The sequence below is a fragment of the Balaenoptera borealis genome (genome assembly GCF_965194805.1).
Source record: "Balaenoptera borealis genome assembly, chromosome: 4".
NCBI classification, from domain to species: domain Eukaryota; kingdom Metazoa; phylum Chordata; class Mammalia; order Artiodactyla; family Balaenopteridae; genus Balaenoptera; species Balaenoptera borealis.
Window position 1 is genome coordinate 87,939,469 of NC_138861.1, and position 24,455 is coordinate 87,963,923.

At 42.3% G+C, this 24,455-nt stretch overlaps 1 protein-coding gene across 2 annotated transcripts in view; it reads left to right on the forward strand.

The window, feature by feature from the left end:
* RELL1 (RELT like 1) overlaps positions 1 to 24,455 on the forward strand; it is a 60,759-nt gene that overhangs the window by 12,632 nt on the left and 23,672 nt on the right. For both annotated transcript variants that reach the window (XR_014244111.1, XM_082390759.1), the window contains exons 2-3: positions 17,087 to 17,308; positions 20,963 to 21,034. Coding sequence is in view for 1 of the 2 variants with exons in the window: in XM_082390759.1 (XP_082246885.1) it covers positions 17,087 to 17,308; positions 20,963 to 21,034 (294 nt within the window). In the remaining variant the exon portion in view is untranslated. The remainder of the gene's footprint in view (positions 1 to 17,086; positions 17,309 to 20,962; positions 21,035 to 24,455) is intronic.

Below are 24,455 nucleotides of genomic sequence, written 5' to 3' on the forward strand. Positions count from 1 at the left end.
CCTAAGGTGTAGACCAAAGATTTCATAGTCTTTTCTCTGCCTTCAGTCAGTGGAAATATCTAGCATGTAAGTATTATGGATTGCAGTTATAGGTAGTCTCCTCACTAAGGGATTTTCAGTGCTTTGGTTTACCTCCACAGCATTAATATTACTATTAGGATAAACCACAGGAAATTACCAATATTCTACTGTTTTTGACCTACAGTAACAACAGTTTCATATGGTTCAAACTTAATAGGAATTAAGTTCTTATTGACTTTCTATCTGCAGTTTAAAAAAAAAAAACAACTGTCGTGACTGCCATCAAGACATTTAAGGGACTTCCCTGGTGGTCCAGTGGCTAAGACTCCGCGTTCCCAACGCAGGTGGCCCGAGGTTCGATCCCTGGTCAGGGAACTAGATCCCCACATGCCGCAACTAAGAGTTAGCATGCCAGCAACTAAGATGTCCTGCATTCCGTAAGGAAGATCCTGCACACGGCAACGAAGATCCCGCGTGCCGCAACTAGGACCCAGCGCAGCCAAATAAATAAATGTTAAAAAAAAAAAAAAAAGACATTTGAGAAAATACTAAAAGGCAAAAAAAAAAAATATATACTCCCAAGTTCCACCAACAAAAGATACAAAATACTAAAAAGAAAATAAAAATAACTTGTAATCTCACTACTCAGAGATAACAGGCAATAGAGCACAGAGTATGGGACTCCGGAGCCAGGCTGCCTGGATTAAAACCTCACCTCTGCTATTTGCTAGCTGTGTGACCTGGTATAAGTTACTTGACCTCTCTGTGCCGTAGTTTTGTGTAAACATTTTGGTACTTTCTCTTTCAAAAAACTGAGATGGGACTTCCCTGGTGGCACAGTGGTTAAGAATCTGCCTGCCAATGCAGGGGACATGGGTTCGAGCCCTGGTCAGGGAAGATCCCACATGCTGCAGAGCAACTAAGCCCATGAGCCACAACTTCTGAGCCTGCGCTCTAGAGCCCGCAAGCCACAACTGCTGAGCCCGCGAGCCACAACTACTGAAGCCCTCGCGCCTAGAGCCCATGCTCCGCAGCAAGAGAAGCCACTGCAATGAGAAGCCCGCGCACCGCGACGAAGAGTAGCCCCCGCTTGCCGTAACTAGAGAAAGCCCATGCACAGCAACGAAGACCCAACGCAGCCAAATAAATAAATTAAAAAAAAAATTTGTCTCAATAAAACTGAGATCATGTTAGCTCAAAATACTGCTTTGTGTTTATCTCTTCACTTAACATTTTTTATTAACAATTTCGATCATTTTGGCAAAGGGATATGGCAAATCCGATCCCTTCATACAAATAGTTTCTATTGTTTTAAAACAAAAGCAAGTTTAGGATTTTCAATAAGTAATCAGCAATTTCAACAGTGTGGAGTGTAGATCAGATGGCTTTTTGATTTTGTTTCTTATAATGGTAGCAGGATTTTTTTTTTTTTGAAATAGGTATTTAATGCCAAAAAAATAGATAAATTGACCTGGAGAGACTATAACTTAAATGCACCTTCTCTTCCCAATACTTGACTCACTAGGGAAAACCATTCTCTCATTCTAGGTTTCTTATTGAAATAGATGAGTAATGATTACTCATGGATTAGTCTACTCAAGACACTAACTCAACATAGAGATGAGCTATGGATAATCCCATTTTGTGGAACTTTACTGAATATCAAAACTGGTAACTGACACAGGCAATTGAGCACAGAGTATGGGGCTCTGGAGCCAGACTGCCTGGATTAAAATCTCACCTCTGCTACTTGGCTAGCTGTGTGACCTGCTATAAGTTACTTGACCTCTCTGTGCTGTAGTTTTCCTATCTGTAAGATGGGGTTGAAAACAATAGCGCCTACCTCATAGGGTTATTGTAAAGGTTGAACAAGTTCATACCTGTAAAGTGCTTGGAATAGTAATTATACAAAGTATGCATCAGTACGTGACTAATATTAATAGTATTTTTCTATGTGTCTTACCCTTGCTACTGGTTTTCAGAGTTCTTATTTGAGTTTCAGGCTACTGACGTTCATTTATTCCCCTTAAATCAGGTTCTCTATATCTAGGGTTTTCCTAATTACTTCTGTTTAATCTTGCCTTTGTTTGCCTTTTCCGAAATGGTCTTTATTTTCTATCTTAGTTCCTGTTCCTTTGCTCTCTCTAACAGCCCCAGGGGAGAATTCCCGGCAGAGGACTTCATGACTTCCCCAGGACAGGACCGTGGCCCCCCACCTATACCATCTCTGCTCGCCAGTTCCCATATTCACAGAAGGCTGGCCACGTGCCTGTCTAGCAGGAACACTGCCTGACTTAACCTGTGACTAATTGGAAAACCCTGCATTTAGGACTTTTGTAGTTTTGTGTTTAATTGTTACCCCTTCCTGTTCCTGGAAGGAAGAGAAACTGGACTGATGTCAGCGTTATGGGAGTTGCAGACTGGCCCCCGCGGTGCCGCCTTGGGCAGCTGCTCCCTCACCTCCAGGGTTTAAGGTATTTCTCTGCCCCCCACATTTAACTCTGCCCCTCCAGTTGGGCTCACGTGCTTCAGTGTCTTTTCCTGTCTGTTGGCTTTGTATTCCCAGCTGAGCTGGAAGCTTTGTGAGGATAGCAATGTTTACACTTATTACCTCTAATAATGAGCATCACAGCAATGCTAGCTAATGTTTATTGAGCACTTACTCTGTGCTAGGACCTCGCCTAAACCCGAGTTCATGTCATTACTGCTCAGAATCCATTCTATTATTATCTGTATTTTAGAGATGAGGAAACTGAGGCACTGGGAAGTTAATGGACTTGCCTGGGGTCTCACAGGCAGGAAGCAAGAAAAAGCTAGCTTCTGCTTTTTGCCTTCTTTCTTTCTAGGGAGCAGCTTTGGTTGAGAGCTTGGGCCCTGCTTGCAACAGACCTTGGTTCAAATCCTGGCCATTCCCCAGATGAGTGACCTTGACCTCAATACTTTGTTCTTTAATGTCTCCATTTCTAAGATGGGTTTCATTGCAACACCTATCTAAGAGTTCTGAAGATTAAAAAAAAAAAAAAAAAGATAACGCGAGTAAAGACACCCGGCTCAGAAATAAGCACTCGGTAGAGGTTTGCTGCTCTTAGTGACTGGTGGTAGAGTGGTTGAACTCCCAGAGGCCCTGGATGTGGGATGGTGAACCCCCAACACACCCCCGGAGAATCCGTCACTAAATCCCTCTCTCCCTCTGTAGGGCCTGTCACCCGGCAGTTTTCCCTTTTGAAGCCCACCCGGCTCCACAACACCCCTAGTTTTCCCACGTGGGTAGTTCGTGTTGTCTTCTGCACGGTAGAAATTACTTGGCTGTACTCCCACTCTGGCAGGGGCGGGTTGTAGCCAGAAACCGGGGACCTAGCTCCTGGTGGCCTGGTCCTCTGAGTCAGCGCCCTCTCTGCGGAGCTCCAGGGCAGTCACTGGTTCCTAAGGGAACCCCCTCCTCCCTGGGCCCCCCTCTTGCAGTTTCTGCCAGAAATAGACTATCTGGGCCTGTCCTCTCCCCATTTGGTGGTTTTGTCCTGGCACTTGCTGGTTAGTTTCCTCCCGTAGTTTAAATAATTCCTAACCTAGTCCCTGCTTGACCTCTTGTGAGGAATGTTCAGGAACAGATCGGTTAGGGGATTGCATCCCTGTGGAAAGAGGGCAGCGCCTTTGGTGAGGGTACGTCAGCTCCACTCCTTGACAGACGCGGCAGTGTGGAAAATGATGGAGTCCAGTGAAAATCCAGTGGAGGGCCAGTTCCTAAAGCTGGGCTTGGGAGTGTGCTGCCATTCGTGGCCTTCCTTTGAATCTTTGCTATCTGGAACCTTCCGTTGATTTTGATGAGTACAGACAGGGGTTTGCTGGTATATTTACATCTTTTGGAAAGGGCTTACCCAAAAAGTGGGTAAAGCTATGGGGTGGATCAGTCGTCCAGCTCTGAAAAGAACTTATTTATATAAGTTTTTAAAAACTGTCAGCATTTGGCAAATGAAGGTACAAGTGCATTGGACATTCTGTCCCACCAAATAGCATCTTAACAAAACTGCTGATCCAGTTGCAGTGAAAGTGGACGCTTGATCAGTAATCGAGGAATCCTTCTGGAAGGATGGAATCTGCTTTCACAATTCACAGGTTGCATGCGGCAAAAGTTCAAGGTGCTCCTACCGTGTTCCAGGAGCTGTGATTGATAGGGGTTCAGGGTACAAGGATAGGACATTCTCCTCGCTACCTGGGGAAACAGGAGTGTTTGGTTTAAATCAGGCTTTTCCTGCAGGTTCTGTCACCCACGTTGGGTTTCCTAACGTTGACCACAGTATGCCCGAGAGATGTGCTTGTCGTGAAGTGGGTGGGGGGGCTCTCAGTGGCTCTTGAGTGTTGGTTCTTCTGCCTGGCTCATTTCTGTATCTCCCCAGTGATGTCATGTTAGACCACTGATTTATTTGCAAAATGAGGGTCTCATCCACCCTCTTGGCTACTTCCTTGGGATTAGACGTTTCAGATAAGACAATGACAGCGTCAAGTGTCATGTGAGTGGAAACTTTTATATCTTATATGATGTCTCTAGCTAATAATGTATGTGATTGAAGATTTTCTTTTTCCTTTTCCATTCTTTCTTTCCCTCCCTTCCTTCCTTCCTTCTTTCTTTCTGAAAGATTTTTAGATGACGTGCAACTAACATTGTTAGCACAAATTATGTTTGTGACAACTATTGAATTGCTTCTAAGTATAATAGTTTGTGAGTAAAAATGTGAAAACATACCTGTGAACAAGATGCTTTTCAGTAGATAGAAAAAAGTCTTCCTTTTACTTTCATAATAGTTATGGAGCAGTAAAATAGCGTTCTACTTTAGAGTGATCTTTTGCTTTTTGTAGTAGAAATTAATATGGGGAAATTTTATGCTGCTGAGAATATTTTTAAAGTCAGTACAAATTTATCTTGCTGTAGCTGACTTTAATACCTTTTCATGAAGATGATTCTTACATTTAACAAGATGCATGCAGATTCCAATGTTTATCACACATGATAGGGTCATTTGGCAAGAGGCACCTTTTTAGTGTTTAAGGACATTCGGGTGGGTGGATGCAGACCTGGGCTCTAGCCCAACTCTGTGCTGAACTGGTGATGGTTTAACCCACCTGTTTACTGTGAGGCATGTGTCACTTAACTAGGTAAAACTGAAAACCAATCTCCACTCTTACAGACGCTGCTAAACAGTGTGGATAAGAGTGCAGGGCCCTGGGGTCTCGAGGCTTGGCTTGAATCCTGTCCCACTATATGTTAGGACTTGTTATTGAACCCCCATGGGCCTTATTTTCCTCATCTGCGCATGGGGATAATGAGACAACCTACCTTAAGATGTGGAAATGAAATGGAATTGTGCATGAAACACCGCAAAGACTCGGTAAATGCTGCCCTACAGTTACCTTAATGTAGCAACTCATTCTTTATAACACACCACCTTTAGAAAAGAATCTGAAGTGATTATTAAATTTCTGAAGTCCATTGCTTTGCAGTCATATCAAGCAAATGTCTTTTGAAAAATTCTACTTTTTCTTGAGTTGATGTAATTTACAATTTGAAAGGTGAGGAAGGGTCTACAGTCAAAGTCTCACTCCACTCCTGTCCTCCAGCCACCCACCCACCCCATCTCCAGGAGACTGACAGTGCTACAGTAACTAAAGATTTTAAAAATCCCCAAATGGACAACACTGAAAATAGCAAGAGAAAGAGAAGAGGCAGAGGAAGGGGTAGGAGAATAGGAAAAGAGGAGGGGGGAGATTCAGCTGGGGTCCAAACTGCTGAGCTCTCCCGGTCCCTGCAGCCCCTTGGACATCACCCTCACTTATACCCCTCTCTGAGGACCCCATGATGTGCCCCACCCCTTGGAGTCCCCTTGGGACTCCTCAGCCTTTTCTGTCTTAGAGGCATGGTGGGTGGCTTCCTGGCCTGTGTCCCAGTGCAGACACTGGCAAGCTGACCTCGCCCCGTGTGGGGTGAGCTCAGGTCAGATGAGCCTTCTGTGTCATCTGAATGTAAACCACTGTTTGAGGTATTCTGGAAGATTCAGGAAGAGTCCAGAAGTTGAGATCCTTGACTTCTCAAAACACTGGTGTCCTAAACTGAATTCCTTCCCAAGGAGTAGCTGTGGGGCTGTAGCTCTTTTCTGTTTTTTTCAATCTTTTGGTGCTCTTGAAGAATTGGTAAATCCAAGACAGTTGTGGAGAATGCTAGGGACTTTCTCTTACTCTGCAAAGTTAGTTTTCCCCTTCTAGTCTAAATGGAAACCTGAGATGGTAAACATTTATAGTTTCCATCATAGTTTTTGTGTCTTTGTTTCTTTATATTGACATCACCCCAGTTTCAGTTCTTTGTTCTGGTAGCTACTTGGGGTTCAGGAGTAATTCAGTTTTGTCCCCCAACCTCCTGCCTGTCAAGAATGTTTGTTCCCTTTTTTGTCCAGCCAAATTAAGTTTTTCTTTTGAAACCTAATATAAAGTCCTTTTTCTTCCTGGATCCACACTAATTACTTCCCTTCTCAACTCCTATGGTGCTTATACAAAGGAACTGCAGCTTAGGGAAGGGTTGTGCTCCAGACGTTCCTTTTTGAGTAATTGGGCTGGAAATTGAAATGCATTTTCCCATTAAAAATAATAATTAGGCTCCCATAAAGGGTATTTAAAAAATGATAAAATGGGACGTAGTGAACTTTTATTATAGAAAAGTTGAAAGAATAGTAAAGTGGACTGCTGTACACTAACCACTTGGTTTCAGTAATTTGCCATATTCACTTGCTCACCCTGTCTATCTATCTGCCCATCCACCCATCCACATACCTCTATCTACCTACTGTTTTTGCTGAACTATTTGAAATCAAGTTGCAGACAGTGTTACATTTCACCCTAAATCCCTCTGCCATCATCTTATAGGATTAAGGACTTCCTTCAACATAACTGCAATACCATGATCATAGCTAAAAAAATAAACAATAAATTTGTACTACTGTCTATGCCATTTTCCTGTTGACCTCAAAATATCCTTTATTGTTGTTTTAAAATTTTTATTATTGTTTAGAATTTGGAATCAGGCTCCAGTCAAGATTTACTAACCGCATTTTGTCCTATTAGTTTCTAACAAAATCTATTTGAAGCCACATTTAGCTAAGTACTGGGGGAGGGAAGGAACTTTGAAATCTTTGTGTACTCTCCCCTCCCTGTTTTCCTCTCCCACGCTTAATGCCTGTCTCCGGATCCTGGGGGGCTCCTGCTGCCCTGAGCTCTCCATTTTGGCCAGACCCCCAGCCCCAGGGTACAGGGACCTCTTAGCCAAATGCATCTGTAAATCAGGGGTTCATAGCCGGACATTGCTGATTTATGCATGTTTTGCTGGGGAAGCTTTCTGGGCCTCCATCTGTTCCCCTAGTGGGTTTTGCTGTCCAGTATCAAGAGTTTTCCAGTGTCAGCGGAGCATTTCAAGGAATTTGACAAGATAGAGGTAACTGAGTAGCTGTATGCTTTGGGAGGGACTTTGTATCGTGGGTGAGTAGACTCTGGGCAGGTGGGTCCTGTCTGGATGTCCCGCCCTGCCTAGTCACAACTGCGGAGTTGGGGAGGGTGGGACCGTTGCAGCTGCTTATCTGGGAGTCATTTGGAAGTTGGCAGCTGCCTGAAGTTCCACTACAAAGTTTAGCACTTATTTATATACTGACTTCCATTGTTTTCCAGTTTCCATATAAGCTCGTTTGTTCTCTTCATACATTTTAAGTTTTTAAAATTTGGGCAAATGCTGTGTCTCAATCACTGGCGCTGGGGGAATATCTTAAAAGCTCTATGGTTTCGGTTATCCCCACAGCTAAAACCAGAAACAGTTTGGGGATGATTTTGTTTTGTGGAGTTTGCTTTGCATTCTCCCCTTTCATTAGTGTACATAATTGATTTAAACCGTGTTTAAACAATTAGCTTAATAAAGGGGGTTGTTTTTCAGGAGCTAGTAGATCTTAGCTCTGCCAGAGTAGGATTGAGAGGCTCTATCCTGAAACAGGATCTGCCTGGGTTTTCCTCTGGGCTCTTACCAGTTTTCAACCATGTGACCCTGGGCAAGTGACATACCCTCCCTAACCTCCAGCTTCTCTCTCTAAAATAAAAGTACCCACTTCATAGGGTTGTGACCGTCAGAAACCCTTGGGGCCCATGGCCTAAACTCTAAATATGCAAGTCCCCCTCGAGAGGTCTAATCAAATATATTAATGATTATGCAGCAGACTCAGTGGAATAGAGCCTCATATCAGATCAGAACAGGTTTTGCTACCAATGAATTTGTCAGATTTGGTTTTGCTATGAAATGAGGTATAAAACTTTTTGTTTCAGAGGTTTTTGGGTTTTGCCTTGTGGACACGGGAGGGTGGGCTTGTGTTTTCCTCTCCAGTAGCATCAACCCAGAGTGAATGTGGATGGGGCTGGAAAAGGTTGCGGAGTATGGAACTTTGAGAACCAGGAAAGACGTTGGTTCTAGCACATAATTTTTTTTTAAATGGTTAATAATTTTCTTTTTTTTTAAAAATATTTATTTATTTATTTGGTTGCGCTGGGTGTTAGTTGTGGCTCGAGGGCTCTGTAGTTGTGGCATGCAAACTCTTAGTTGCAGCATAAATGAGGGATCTAGTTTCCTGACCAGGGATCAAACCCAGGCCCCCTGCATTGGGAGCACAGAATCTTTTCCACTGCGCCACCAGGGAAGTCCAGCACATAATGTTTCAGCTGAGCAAACCAAGGTGCAGAGGGGTGAAGGAACTTGTTCAGTATCACAGAGGTAGCTGGGGACAAAGCAGGAGGAAGAAAAACCCCTTTAGAAAAATGCATATCTAGCCATCTTAGTCAGTAACCTAAATCAAAAATAGACTACTTTTGGGTACCGTGATTTGAATGTTTGCTGAAAAAATATAGGATGTGTATCTGTGTGTTTAAATGCAAGGTTCCAGCCAAGTTTAGTGGGTTATCTACTTACCAGCCAAGTCCTTTTCCCATCACAGAGTTGTTGGGTCACTGCTGGGAAACCCTAGCTTCTGAGAATGTACACCCTTTCCTGATAGGAGAGGAAGAATTGCTATCAGAACCATCAAAATGCTCTTGGCCCTGGTTGGAACAAAGCTGCTTGGGAGAAGTCACAAGGGCCTCCTTATCTGGAGTCTCAGGTTATTACCGTCATCCCCATTATGTGTATTTTAGCAACCCTCGAGCTATGCCCACTGGGTTTGAGGAATGCCATTTCTGTGCCATTTCTTCTCAGCTCCTCTGACCATTGGGGTCAGTTAGAAATATAAGTATTACTTGGAAACCAAGCTAGAAAACTGCTTTTGATTTTTTGAGTTGACTTCGAGCCATTCCTCATAACTCTTCGTCAGTTTCTTGCTGTCTTAATGTTTTTTATATAACATCTTCTTTTGTGACTTTGTCAATAGGATCTCGGCAAAGCACAGTACATAGTGGGTCTTCAAAATACGGTGAATTAACCAAACCTGGCTGGGTCTAAGAAAAACGCTAAGGATTTTGATAACCGCTGGCTTTTGCTGGACCTGTTTTACTTGTAATGTGGAGGGGAATCACTTTTATCAGTAAGAGCTGAGAACTCTCTGTTTCTATGGCTCTTGCTGTGTGCGGAGGATACTGGAGATGGGGTGATGGGCTTGTTTTGAAGAGGCTGAGGGACCCGAGGTTGTGGTCTGCATAAGGTGGGCTGTGATTTGGGAGTTGGAAGGGAGGTCAGAGACGGGGGACAAATAGAGTTTTGCAGTTGTTCATCGGGTAAGCTGCTCTGAGGTCTGGTGGTGGGCATTTTCAAAACATCCTACTTCCAGCTGTGCTAATTGGAATCTATAGTTTTGCGATGTGGGGAGCCTTTAATCTAAGTTGTGAAATATGAGAGCAAACCAGCATTTAGCATTTTAACAGAAGAGTCGGTAAATGATGACCTCAGGTCAGGTAAGAGGAAGCAGCGTCCAAGCAGGCAGGATCCAGACTGCCTGGTTTGAATCCAGCCACTGACGCGTAGCAGCTCTGTGACCTTGGGAAGGCTGCTTGACCTTTCTGTGCTTCCTTTCCACATCTGTGACGTGGGGAGAATACCAGTAACTATGTCATAAGTTTATTGCGAAGATTCAGTGCTTGGCTTAGTGCTGGATTGCAAATGCTCCATAAATGGGGTGGTGCTTATTGTTAGTAGTTACTGAGGAATAACAAATTAGTCTGAGCCAGACTTCCATCACTTCTGGAACCCTCCCACCTGAAACCATCCCCTTCCTGCCTCTGGTTCAGCCTACTTTCCATTCTGACCATGATCCCTGGTGTCTGATTCCCTTGGGTCTCTTATTCTCTTTCCTGCTCGGGTGGCCCACCCTGCATGAGTTAGCCCAGTTACAGGTTTGGGGTGCACATCTCAGCTGTGCCCCGAATGGCTTTGCAGTCCTTTCACTGGCCTCTCACATTCCTTCTGTCTCTCCACTAAGCCTCGCTGTCTCCGTAAGCCCCTCTTCTGCCCTGGTCCCTCTAGTTCTCAAGAGATGCCATCTCTCATATTCAGGCATCTGTTCGCTCACCTCCCCTCCATCCACCATAAAGAACTAACTCATGGACACCCTGCCTCAGGACGAAGTATCTTTTTTCCTATTCAAGTTTTTAATCCATCTCCTATTTGCTCCTTGTCTTCTGCATGTAAATAAACACTTTGGTTTCAGCCACTTTAAAAAATTCAAAACTCCAAATAAAAATTTCTTCCCTTCATGCTGAAAGTGAACTCCCTTACCCTTAATGCCCATAGTGGGCTTCTAGAAAGAGCAAACTGACCTGTTTCTGCTCCTCAACCCAGGGAATCTAGCCTCACCTTCTGGTCTATGAAAAACTGGTCCCTCCAAGGCCACAAAGATCTCCTGCCAACCGTTTTTTCCTTCCTATTTTATTTTATTTATTATTTCATTTTATGTATGATGTATGTATGTATTTTAGGATTTTAAAGATTATTTTAGGATTTTAAGTTACTGCAAGAAACTATGGGGAAACAGAAAGGGAGCAAAGTACAACAAGGCAAAAGTTAAAAAAATTCCAAGTTACTTCCTGATTCAGCAACTAAAGGCTTTCCGTGTGTTCTTTGGAACTTCTATGTGGCCCAATTTGTCTGAGTTTTTCTGAATTCTCTTTCTAGTGGCCCAATTTGTCTGAGTTTTTCTGAATTCTCTTTCTAAAGATTCTTCTTAGGGTGTTTCTCTCTTTTCTTTATTTTTTTTTAAATTGTGATAAGAACACTTAACATGAGAATTACCCTCTTAACAAATTTTTAAGTGCACAATACGGTATTGTTAACCGAGGGCACAATGCTGTACAGCAAATATCTGGAACTTATTCATCTTGCATAACTGAAACTTTATCTCCGTTGAATAGCAACTACCCCTCCCCCCCCACCCCCCGCCACCAAAGCTGGCTCCTGGCAACCACCATTCTACTCTCTTTCTACGAATTTGACTATTTTAGATGCCTCATGTAAGTGGAATCATGTAGTATTTGTCTTTCTGTGACTGGCTTATTTCACCTGGCATAATGTCTTCCAGGTCCATCTTGGTTGTCCTTTATGGCAGGATTTCCTCCTTTTTTAAAGCTGAATGGGATTTGATTATATGTATATGTCACATTTCTTTATCCGCTCAACCATCAGCGAACATTTAGGTTGTTCCCATGTCTTGGCTATCGTAAATAATGCTGCGGAGAACATGGGAGTGCAGCTATCTCTTCAAGATCGTGATTTCAATCCTTTGGATAGATACCCAGAAATGGAATTGCTGCATCATTTGGTAGTTCTATTTTTAGTTTTTTGAGGAAGCTCTATACTGTTTTCCGTAGTGGATGTACCATTTTATGTTTCCATCCTATTTTAGCTCCTCTCTCTTGAAGCATCTGACCTAGCTGACTGCTGATTCCTTCTGGAAACTTCTTCTCTGTTCTAAGGTAGAACCCTGGCTTCTCTTCCTCAGGTCCTCAATGGATATATTTCCATCTGGATGTCTCCGTGCTTACCTTTATCACTACATGTTCAAAACTGAACATGTGCTATTGTCTTCTCCATGCAAGTATATTAGCTAGGGCCCTTGAAACAAAGTACCACAAACTGAGTGACTTAAAAAGGAGAAATTTATTGTCTCACTGTTCTGTAAGCTAGAAGTCCAAGATCAGGGTCAGCAGGGTTTCTTCTCCTGAGGGCTGTGAGAAAGAATCTGTTCAGTGCTTCTCTTCTAGATTCTGATGGTTCGCTGGCAATCTTTGATGTTCCTTGGCTTCTATAAAGCATCATCCTGATCTCTGCCTTTATCTTCACATGGTGCTTTTACTTTGTGCTTGTCTGCCTCCAAATTTCCCTTTTTTTAAAGGACAGCAGCCATATGGGATTAGGGCCCACCCTAATGACTTCATTTTAACTTGATTACCTTTGTAAAGACCCTATGTCCTAATATAGTCACATTCTGAGGTACTTAGGGTTAGGACTTCAACATATGAATTGGGGGTGAGGCAAAATTCAACCCATAGCACCATGCAGACTTGATTTTTTTTCAGGTATTTCTCATCTCAATGAATGGCACCAATGTCCACCATGTTACTCAAGCAGAAACTTGGGAATCATCCTTATCAAATCACGTGCCTTTATATTAACCTAGCATCTAGAGCTTGTAGAACTTGGAGGCACAATTTTGGAATAGGAACCATAGCATCCAACAGGTTTACAAAGGGATCTGTGACTCCCAAATGGCTGACAACCTCTGCTCTGTATCTTTTTTTTTTTTTTTTAAGTGTCTACCGCCTTGGTACAAAAGTAATAACATACATAAGAATTTTAGAAAACTACAGAAAAGCATAAAAATAAAATTAATAATTATCCTATTATTCAGTTACCCAGAATCACTTATTATTTTGGTCATTTCTCGTACATTTTATGCCTTCATGCATTTTTTTTTTTTTTTTTTACTAGTTGGAGCATACTGTATGTAAGATTTTGAATCCAACTTTTTAAAATTCAACACTAAATCACGTGTGTTCCCATATCTTCACAAAATCTTTATAAATAGTTTTAAATGGTGTGTTATTTCATCAAATGGATAGATAATGATTGACTTAGATATTTTATTATTATCCCATTGTCAAATATGCAGGTCGTTGCTGTTTTTTGACTTTTATAAATGATGCTATGACAACCTTTACTATTAATTTGGACTCAAATAAATATTTTTTTCAGAATTCAGGTTTGAGTCAGCAGGGGATAAAGAAAAAAGGTGGACACAGTATCTCTAAGCAAATTATTAGTGTAAATTGAAGGAAAGCTAAGCCTACCTAAGTTAACAAATATCTTAGGCATTAATTGTGAGTAGTTACTTTGTGATTTAAAAGTTATTCTTAATTAAATTGTTAAGGTAGATCACAGTAGAGTCTCCGGTCAACATTTTGCTCTTCAGTGATTCTTTACAGTCTATAACAGGGTTGTACAATATAAATTTTGGCGATGATGGAAATGTTCTTCATCTGACCTGTCCAATATGGAAGCAATTTGCCACATGTGACTATTGAGCGCTTGAAAAGCGGTTAGTCCAACTGAGGAACTTAATTTTAAATTTTATTTTTAATTGATTTAAATTTAAATAGCTATTTGTGGTTAGTGGTTACCATATTGAATAGTGCGGTTCTATCAAGGTGATGACTAAACACTTTTATAGTGCTTATCTTTTCCTACATACCCTTTTAAGTGTTTTACATATTAATGTATTTAATCCTCACAATGACTTTAGGAAGTAGTCTTCCAGTTACTATTGCTATATAAAAAATTACCACAAAACTTAGTGGCTTAAAACAATAACAATCATTTATTTTGCCTGTGAATCTACAATGTGGGCAGGGTTCATCAGAAATGGCTCATCTTTGCTCCATGCAGGTCAACTGAGGTTAGAGAGTCTACTTCTAAGGTATCTCAATTACACAGTTGTCATGTTGATGACTATTAGTGGTTTTTCTTCTTGGGGCAGCTTGGGTTTCCTCACAGCATGGTGGCTGGCTTCCAAAAGCAAGTGTCCCAAGAGACAGGAAGTGGAAGCTGTCAGTTTCTTAAGGCCTGGGACTTAGAAACTGACAAAATATCACTTCCAACATATTCTATTGGTCAGGCAAAGCACAGAATATATCTTCAAGGGGAGGAGATACAGACCTCACCTCTCCATGGGAGCAGTGCCAAAGAATTTGGGGACGTGTTTTAAAGTCATCATAGAAAGGTACGATCATTTTGATTCTGTTTTACGGATGAGGAAACTGAGCACCTAGCAGTTAAAAAACTTGCCCAAGGTGACATGCCTAGTAAGTGGCCAAGCTGTTATTTATGCCAGGCAGTCTGACCTTTTTTTAACTACAGTGCATCTCTGTAATTCATGTTTCACTAATTTAGATTCATATCTTCTTCAGTTTTGTCCATGGTGCAATAATTATGAGATTAAACGACTGCTATATGTTTGTAAATCACAAACTGTAAATACATAGTATTTGCAAGGGTTTGCTAGATGTCAAATTAATGATGAACACACATTCTCAACCATCTGATTCAGGAGGAGTTGTTTGGCTCCAATTTGGAGCCTCTCTGCTTTCATCTCTGTTTCTACTGCTTCCCAAAGAGAATTTATTATCACCTCCAGATTGAAACAGACCACGATTCTGAGTAAAACTCTTTCAGTCTTAGCATGTTGCCTGCTTTACCTATTCCTGTTGCATGGCACATGTGTTTTTTAAAAAGGAATTAATAAATAACACAGAATTATAAAAGGAGTTGAATATTTCTGGTTTTTACTGAAAGTAAGTCTTGAGGTTAAACCCTAATTTAGATGATATATTTGCATATGTTTAGGGAAGTGTGTGTGTGTGTGTGTGTGTGTGTGTGTGTGTGTGTATGTGTGTGTGTGTGTGTGTGTGTGTGTGTATACTCTTATTTATTTATTCATTCATTTATTAATTATATTGATTCTTGGAAGAGAAATCAGAAAAAATATATAGATTATGCCAAATTCTAGAGGTTGCATGATAAAATAATGAATGCCACCTTTTACAAACCTGAGAAACCAGCAATTTCCTTTCATGTTCAAAGATAATGGATAGTTCCATGTGAAAGAGAGAGAGCCTTTTGTCCTGTGGCCTCTGTTTGATACTATTTGCTGCAGTAAAGAAATGTGGTCACTTCACACCTAGTCTTTGTCCCCATGTCATCATTACAACACAGGGTTTTTTTCTGGTTTTTTTTTTTTCATCAAAATACTCTTGAGAGAGTTTATAGTTAAATGCATCTAGCTTTCCAGTTTCTGGGTTTCTCAAGCAATACGTGTGAATCTCCGTGATGTAGAAAAGCTCATTTTATTACTTCAGAATCTGAGTATCCCAAATAATGAGACTTCACTTCAGTGAAATCCCACATTTTTCTTTAGTCCACATCCTACCTGACCCTCTCCTTTGTTTTTGTTTTTTTTAAATATTTATTTATTTATTGGGTTGTGCTGGGTCTTAGTTGCAGCAGGCAGGCTCCTTAGTTGCACCTCCAGGGCTCCTTAGTTACGGCATGCATGTGGGATCTAGTTCCCTGACCAGGGATCGAACCTGGGCCCCCTGCATTGGGAGCGTGGAGTCTTATCCACTGTGCCACCAGGGAAGTCCCTTCTCCTTTGTTTGATAACTCCCTTCTCATTTTATGTGTGTGAACTGGTACTTTGTTGATTTTCCACACAGTCGGCTCTTTCTCCGTTATCTTAACTGGCTGTATCTTATGATTGTACGAGCTGGGCTCACTGTTTTTCCCTCTCACTCCTTCATAGATGTGACTCAGTTCCCCATATATGGGAACCTCTTGGGAGCCTACGTAGCACGCTCTTGGGCCCAGATATCCGGCTGCCTCTGGTGTAAGTCCATGTGGCATTTTGACTTGTCCAAAAGCAATGTCTCCTCTCCCAAAGATACCCCCTTCCCAGCTGCCCCATTTTTGAAGTCATAACATAGGTCCCCACTATTACTGTTTCTTTTAGTGCCCCATGCATACCTTCCTCGGCCTTTCTCCCAATCTCTCATGCCTGCCCAGGTGTTCACTTGTTTAGTGCCTGTTTCCGATACTACCCTACAAGCTCCAAGATGGCGTTGGTCATGCTGTGTTATTTTCCACTCTCTCTCCAGCTCCCAGCTGGTGCTTTTCACATAATGGGCCTGCCATAAACGCTAATTCGGGTTAGTAAACAAATAAACAAATGCACGTGCTTCCATTTTTATGTTTGTACCCCTGGGCCAAAACTTGATGCCGTCGTGGATTTTTCTCTCTTTTTTCATACACTAGATCTGTCAGTTTACTAAATCTTTCTGGGACATACACTCCATGAGGACAGGGATCTTTGTTTTGCTCAGTGGTATGTCCCAGATGCCTAGAATGGTGCCTGGCATGTAGTTGAGCCAAGCTGAGCGTTTACTATGTTGTAGAAATGGTTCTGGATGTTTTACATGGATTAATTTATTTCATCTTCATAACAAGCCTAGAAGGGTGGGTAGCTACTATTAGTGTGCCTATTTTACAAGAAACCAAGGCATGGAGATTAAGTCATTGTCCAGCATCACACAGCTGCTAAGCGGTAGAGCCAGGATGTGACCCCACGTCTCCTGAGTCTGTGCTCTTAACCACTAAGTACTCTGCTGTGATACCACCTAGTGACGGTGTGTTTGCTCTGTGTGGACCCTTCACTGAAACTCTGTACATTCACTCCACGCTGTGTAGGTACTCTTTTAGATGAAGAAGCAGAGGCTGGTTTGGAGAGGATTTAAAAAAATTACCCAGGGTGGGACCCAGGTTCTGAGTAACAGGGACAGGATGGGAACTCGAGACTGTTTCAGCACTAGCCTGTGTGCCTGTCCTGCCAGACCTGCCAGTCTCTGCGTGGCCCGTGGTTTCGGAAGCAGACTTGCATTTAACAGGAACATTTCCCAAGGCTGTCAGATTTTCCTTGTCCCCAGTAGACGTCTGATGCAGCTGGGCATGTTTCTTCCTCAGACAATGATGGCAGCCGCCCGTTACACTCCAGAACTGAGACGACGCCCTCGCCCACGAACAATGGAAATGGACACCCAGAATACATCGCGTACGCGCTTGTCCCTGTGTTCTTCATCATGGGTCTCTTCGGCGTCCTCATCTGCCACCTGCTTAAGAAGAAAGGCTATCGTTGTACAACAGAAGCCGAGCAAGATGTGGAAGAAGAAAAGGTTGAAAAGATAGGTAAATAACCTGGATTCTTTTTATGGGAATGTGAGTGCAGACGATTTTTAAATCAGAAACCAGTAATGTATATTTTCCACCTCTATAAGGCAAATGATCCATCTTTTTTTATATATTGACATTATGTAAATTTAAAGCGTACAACACGTTAATCGGATACATTTGTATATTGTAATATGATTGCCATTGTAGCGATATTTAGCACCTCTATCACAGTACATAATTGTCATTTCTTTTTAGTGGGAATGGGAATCATTAAGTTCTAGTCTCTTAGCAGGTTTGATGATTATAATACAATATTGTTGCCTATATTCACTATACTGCGCATTCAATCTCTAGGGCTTATTTACTATTTGTTCTAAGTTTGTACCCTTAAGCAACATCTGCCCTATTGTAACTGAAGGTGGTGTTTGGCTGCTCGCTGCTCAAAAGCCAATAAAAAGACAATGTTGGTGGTGTATTTTGGATGCTGGCAACCAGGGTGGGGCGGGGGGGAGGGTGAATGGACTCCTGTCCAAAGGCTGACTACCCCACGCCCCCGACAATCGGGGGCAAAAGAGATTTTATAGACGGAGGGAGGGGGCTACAGGCAGAAACAGCACAGGCAGCTCTGACAGTCATCTTGCAATTGGTCATGTGGTGGTCTGACCAGTGTCATCTTGATTGTTTTTTTGTTTTGTTTTGTTTTTTATAAATTTGTTTATTTTATTTATTTATTTCTGGCTTCCTTGGGTCTTCGTTGCTGTGCGCGGGCTTTCTCTAGTTGCGTTGAGCGGGGGCTACTCTTTTTTGTGGTGTGCGGGCTTCTCATTGACGTGGCTTCTCTTATTGCAGAGCATGGGCTCTAGGTGCATGGACTTCAGTAGTTGTGGCTCGCGGGCTCTAGAGCGCAGGCTCAGTAGTTGTGGCGCACGGGCTTAGTTGCTCCGTGGCATGTGGGATCTTCCCGGACCAGGGCTCGAACCCATGTCCCCTGCATTGGCAGGCAGATTCTTAACGACTGCGCCACCAGGGAAGCCCATCTTGATTGTTTTAAGTGCAGTTAATCTTCACTTCCAGGGTCAGTTTTTTCCCATTTCCTTGAGGCCAATTCTCAGAATTGTGGCAGCTTATGTCATGGCTACAGTCTGATCATCATGTAGTTAACTTCTTCCACCTGGTGGCGGTTTCAGTATCTATAAGACAGCTCGCAGGATGTGGCTCAGAATATTATCTATAGCCCTTGAGGAGGAACTAGAGGCCCTTGCTTTAGCTTGACTTTGCTTAGTGACTAAACTATTATTGTCTTGTCCTGTTTGACTGCTTTTCTCTGCTTCTGCATTTTCTCACTTCTCTGATTAAACTTATTCTTTGGCTAAAGTTTTTCCACAAGCAAAAGGCAGGCAGAGGACATGGGCGTATAGACCACAGGGCCCTGCTCCATTTCACTCTCTCCCCATCCCTTATGCCCTGGTAACCACTCTCTATTTTTACAACTTTGGCTTTTTTAGTTTCCACATACAAGTGATAACATACAGTACTTGTCTTTTTCTGTGTGTGATTTATTTCAGTAAACATAATGTGCTTAAAGTCCATCTGTGTTGTCAAAAATGGCAGGATGTCCTCCTTTCTCATGGCTGAATACTATTCCATTATATATATATATATCTCACATCTTCTTTATCCATTCATTTCTTGATGGGCAGTTAGGTTGTTTCCATATCTTGGCTATTGTGAATAATTCTGCAATAAACATGGGAGTGCATATAAATCTTCGAGATCCTGTTTTCATTTCCTTTGGGAATGGAATGACTGGATCATCTGGTAGTTCTATTTTTAATTTTTTGAGGAACCTCCGTATTGTTTTCCACAGTGGCTGCACCAGTTTACACTCCCAGCAGCTGTGCAGAAGTGTTCCCTTTTCTCCGCATCCTTGCCAGCACTTTTACAAAATGATCCATCTTAAAGGCAGATGGTGTGGTGTAGTGTCACTGTAGATTTCACAGGAAGCACACCTAGAGTTATAAACCTTGCTTTCATTTATTAAATACCTACTAAATCATTTACTCTCATTTGCCTTGTGGCCTCGGGCAAGTTATATGTGTTATATATGCTGCTATGTATAATTTAACTTAAATTTAATTTCATTAATTTAATACTAATTTAATTAAAATTTTAATTTAAGTGAGAACAGTAATCTCCACGTTGTAAGATTATTGTGAAATTTATAGAGAATATATATTTGGTGTTTGTCACAAATGGCCACTCAGTAAATATTAACCCTTACTATTATTGAATTAGATTCCAATAAGAACGATGGGAAAACTGAATACGTCTCACCATTTTTGTGCTGTTACTTTTGCTGGGGGAGTTCTATCTTAAATCCACGAGGATAGAGTCTATGATTATTAAGTAAATGGTTGTGTGAACATTGCAGTGAAAATATGGCAAGAGCTGGTGCCTTCGTATTGACTTCAGAGTGTCTCAGCTTTTCCTCTTAACATGGAGTTGCTGGATTGTGTTTGGAAAACGCTGAGAGATGAAGTCCTGTTTTCTCCACAGATGTACTTTCCAACCACCCTTTAGGGCCTTGGGGAGTAGTAGGTAACTCTCCTTATCCCTTTCAGCCTCTCAAAGGACAGTTTTTGCAGAAAGGTGACGTTTGGAGTAGGTCAGCCTTCAAGCCGGCCCCAAGGGCAGAGTGCGGGAGCTTCTTCATTCCTTGCCAGCTTGCTGGCCTGTTGGTTTTTCCCACCCCCACTGACCTTTGAGCCAGAGAGAGAGCACGGTCGCAGAATGAGTCATATGTGAGCTTATGAGCAAACCAAGGCTGAGTGTTTGTCAACAGAAGGCGGGGCCTCCCCCTCCTCCTTGTAGATGCTCTGTAGGTTGGCTTAGCCATTAGCATGTGTACTGTGCAACCAAACATGCGTATGCACAAGAGGAAGCAGCTTGGATGGAGACCATTTTCCACACGGGTAGGACACCGCATACCTTGATTCCTTCTTTGTGAGCTAGGTCAACCCTCCCTCTTCCTTCTTGTGTTATGGAAGCAAATTATAAGGATCAGTTTCAGAATGGAGATTTGATTTTTTTCTTTTCAAAGACTATCCCATGTGCAGAGTCTCTCAAAGTAAACTGAGTTGGTAGGCAATTAACTGCGACCAACATTTAGATCATTTGGAAGTACATTTAAAAGAAGAGTCTTGTAAAAACACAGCCGAATAATTACCCAATTTAAGAAATGAATTAATTTTCTAAATTTATATAGTACATCTGCAATTAAAATGAAATCCAAGAAGTTTTTCTTTTAACTGTCTTTTTTCTTTCCATTTCCCTTAAGGGTTTAACAAAACGATGAGAGAGAAATAATAGTAGTAAGGACTGATATAGATACATAGAATTGTTGTCTTGGAAACTGAATGTGTGTTTGGACTTGAGATCAATGCACAACTCTGATGCTTTTTATGCCTCTTATGCCGGGGAAGTCACTGTGTGCTTTCAGTCAGGCAGCTTGGGGTTGAAGGAAGAAAGCAGAGCTCTTAGCACCATGAGTGATCAGCTGAACTTTCTGGAGACTGTTCAGAGAGGTCTTGGGCTCTAAGACTGCACGTCTCGTTGACCTGATGCAAGTGACCAATTGTAACCTGTCCTCCCCTCCCCTTTCTCTTTCAGAGTTGAACGACAGTGTAAATGAAAATAGTGACACCGTTGGGCAAATTGTCCACTACATCATGAAAAACGAAGGTATGGTTGTTTTAGTGTCCAGAACAATTCAGTGTTCATATGTTTTATTAAAAACCTGCTTCAAAGAGTCGTGATTTGTATGGATTGTCCTGTCAATGTTTCTGAAGTTACTGACACCTTTTACCTAAGCTCACAAATAGCTCAGCTTCCAGCATTATCCGACCAGGAGAGTTTCACAGAAGTGTTTTCTAAGAGTCAGTCGTTGTAGAGTCAGCCCCGGAGGCTTACCTTTTAATCCTGGCCTCGCCTCGATTTGGGGAAAGTCATATTACACCATTGAGCCTCGCTTTCCTCCTCTAAAATAATATTTACCGCATAGCATTGTTGTGACATATTGCACATAAAGTGCTTGTATAATAAGCACTCGAATATTATCGATTCCTTTTTTTGTGCTTTTAAAAATATTGTGGTAAAATACACATAACATAAAATGTACCGTTATACCCATTTTAAAATGGACAATTCATTGGCCTTAAGTACGTTCACAATAATGTACAACCATCACCACTATCTAGTTCCAGAACTTTTTCATCATCCCAAACTCTGTACCCACTAAGCAGTCACTCCCCATTCTCCATCCCCTTTCCCTCCATCCTCTGGCAACCCCTCCTCTGCTTTCTGTCTCCATGGATTTGCCCATTCTGCGATCTATTCTTAAGTGTTAAAACTTTTAAAATATCTAAACTTTATGCTTTAAGCACTTTTTTCCCTTCTGAAATGTATTCTAAACCCCCATCTTCCTAAACTAATCAGGATTAGTTTAATCTTGATTAGATAAATCAGGGTCATTGTTCTGAAGGTGATTGTCTCCATAAGGTTCCACACCCCGAGTGACTTGTGAGGTGTGTGGCACTCCTACCCATATACCTGTGAACTAAAAATGTCACCTGTCATGTCAGTAAACAAAGGATGTTGCAGCCATCAAGCCATCACGTTACAGCCGCCCCAGCGGTGCACCCTGAGGAGACTCAGGGTGCACAGGATACTGGCCCCAGAGAGCTGAGGTGCATATCAAAGGAATGACTTCAGTGAACCCAGACTCTTGCATCTTCCCATACATAGAAAAGAGCTGCATTCCTTAACTCAGAGATGTCTGGTTTTCTTTAATTAATAGTCATCTTTTGATGTTCCCACTACCTGGTCTTTGTTGCAAAAACCCCCTGTATATCCTGGGGTTGCCTCTCCAGAGCACTCCCTCAGAGCTGCCTGAGACGCTGTGGCCCGGCCTTAGGTCCTCAGATCTGTCCACCGAATAAAACATAACCTCTCAACTTTTAGGTCGTGCATTTTCTTCAGTCGACATATCCGGTATCCGCAGATCCCCATACTTTGAATTCTCATGAGAATTTAAAAGAAAATGTTTTCCTTGGGCTCTGTCTGCGCCCTGGTCAGTGCCGACACATGCAGCATGCGCTGCTGCACCTGAGCCATTTGTCCAAAAGTAGAAATACCTCCGTGCTGCTCAGTAAATACCTGCTCTTCCATCCCCAGCCGCTCCCCGGCGATCCTCTGCCCGCATATCCTCACTATCAGCTGGAGCACCTGCCTGGCCCGGGCTGCTGGTCAGTTTTTCTGACTTAGAGAAGCAGCAATTTCACATGATTCAGCATACTTTTCATTGTTCTTCACAGAGTCGACTTTACGTATTTGGCATAGATCTAGGTGCATTGTGTGCATAATCTAATCCTCAAAATATTCCTCTGGAGTTGATATTATTATACCCATTTTACAGATGAAGAAAAGAAGACTCCAAGTGGTTGGTCACACGGTTAAGGAGCAGCCTGGCCCTACCTGGGTCTCTTTCATCTATACAACATTGCCTCGTCTCTCTTCTACTTTGTAGCTTTCAGTTTCTATAGGATGGAAAAACAGATAGCCAAACTTAATAATATGGTGTTTAAAATAACAAGACAGCAATCACTTGGATTTGATGTCTGTTTTCTAAAGACCTTCCCTCAGGGAACAGTATTTGGTGATGCTATTCTTGAGGACTCAGTGGTTCATATTTCTTTTACATAAAAAAAGTGGATTTTAATTTGCATAAGAAATACACAAATGCGTTCTTGGAATAGAAGCTGAAGCCATGACAAAAGTGCACAGGGTAAGGTTGCTCCTGTGCCTTGATGCGTTCGAAACTGCCTTCAGGGCTTTGGGGAGCTTGGAGGCCTTTGGGACCTGGGCTTCTGAGAGCTGGAGCGGTTGCTGAGTTAGTGAGTGCTGCATGAGGGGGTTACTGACAGGTGAACTGGTTGAAATAAGTCAGCTGTGAAAACTTTGCCGGGGGCTGAAGTTCTCGTGTATAATTTCATAGTAGACACTGAGTGCTTGCTATGTGCCAGGCTCGTTCTAGGGGCTTTCTGGGAACCCTGTGATTCAGATACTTCGTTCCCAATTTACAGTTGAGAAACTGAGGCCCACAGCACTTAACTAACTTGCCAGTGTCACCCTGCTGCAAGTAGCAGAGCTGAGATTTTAACTCTAGCATCTGATGTCAGTCTTTACTTACCCACGTGCTGTCACTGCCTCTTTCCTGATAGCAGGAAAGACGGATGATAAACTTCCTCCTTTCAAAGAGACAACGTATACAGCTGGGGTGTTTTATAGAACTCCTAAACATTAACTCATTAAATTCTCCAAACTACCTTATGAGGTAGATCCTGTTATCACCCCATTTTGCAGATGAAGAAACAGAGGCCCAGAGGGTAAGAAAGTTACCCAAGGTCACACAGCCAGCATGTGGCAGGATGGTGCCAGCAGTGGGCCCCTTCTCCTAATTACAGCAGACGAGAAGCCTTTGGGTCCCTGGAGCAAGCAGACTATATAATTTCCTCACCTTCCACACTCATAGACTATAGGGCTGTTCTTTTCTTTTTTAATTATGTCCTTTTCCTTTCAGAAAGTAGCCTTTTGGTTTCTGCTGCCTTGATTACCAGTAGGTATGTTGAAACAATACCAAGGCACTGATTTCATTCTTTCTCCTCTGCTCCCCAGTTCTTTCCCTTCTGTCTTTCTTATTCTTTACCCTCTTCCCTGTCAGGGCCTTCATCTGTCTGCCTGTGATTTCTCCAGTGACCTGTGAGGAAGGCTGGGGGCTCTTATCCTTTGTGTGGCCTTGGTTCTCCTTGGCCACCAGGAGACATCTGACCTCACTGGACACCCCTTTTCCAGCCGTGGCCCTCTCTAGCTTCCAGCCTGTGCCAAAACCGCAGCTGGGGGATTAGATACATACTTGGGTCTCTTACCAGTTGATAACCTAGCTTTTTTAGTGTGCCTTTGAGGCTTACATTCTCTATAGAACAAAATGTATTTTTCTTTTCTTTGTCATTAACAGACTCTGAACTTAATATCAATTAAGACCTCCCTGCTGAGGTTAATTTAACTATTTTTAAAAAAATTATCAGCACACTATAACATAATTTTT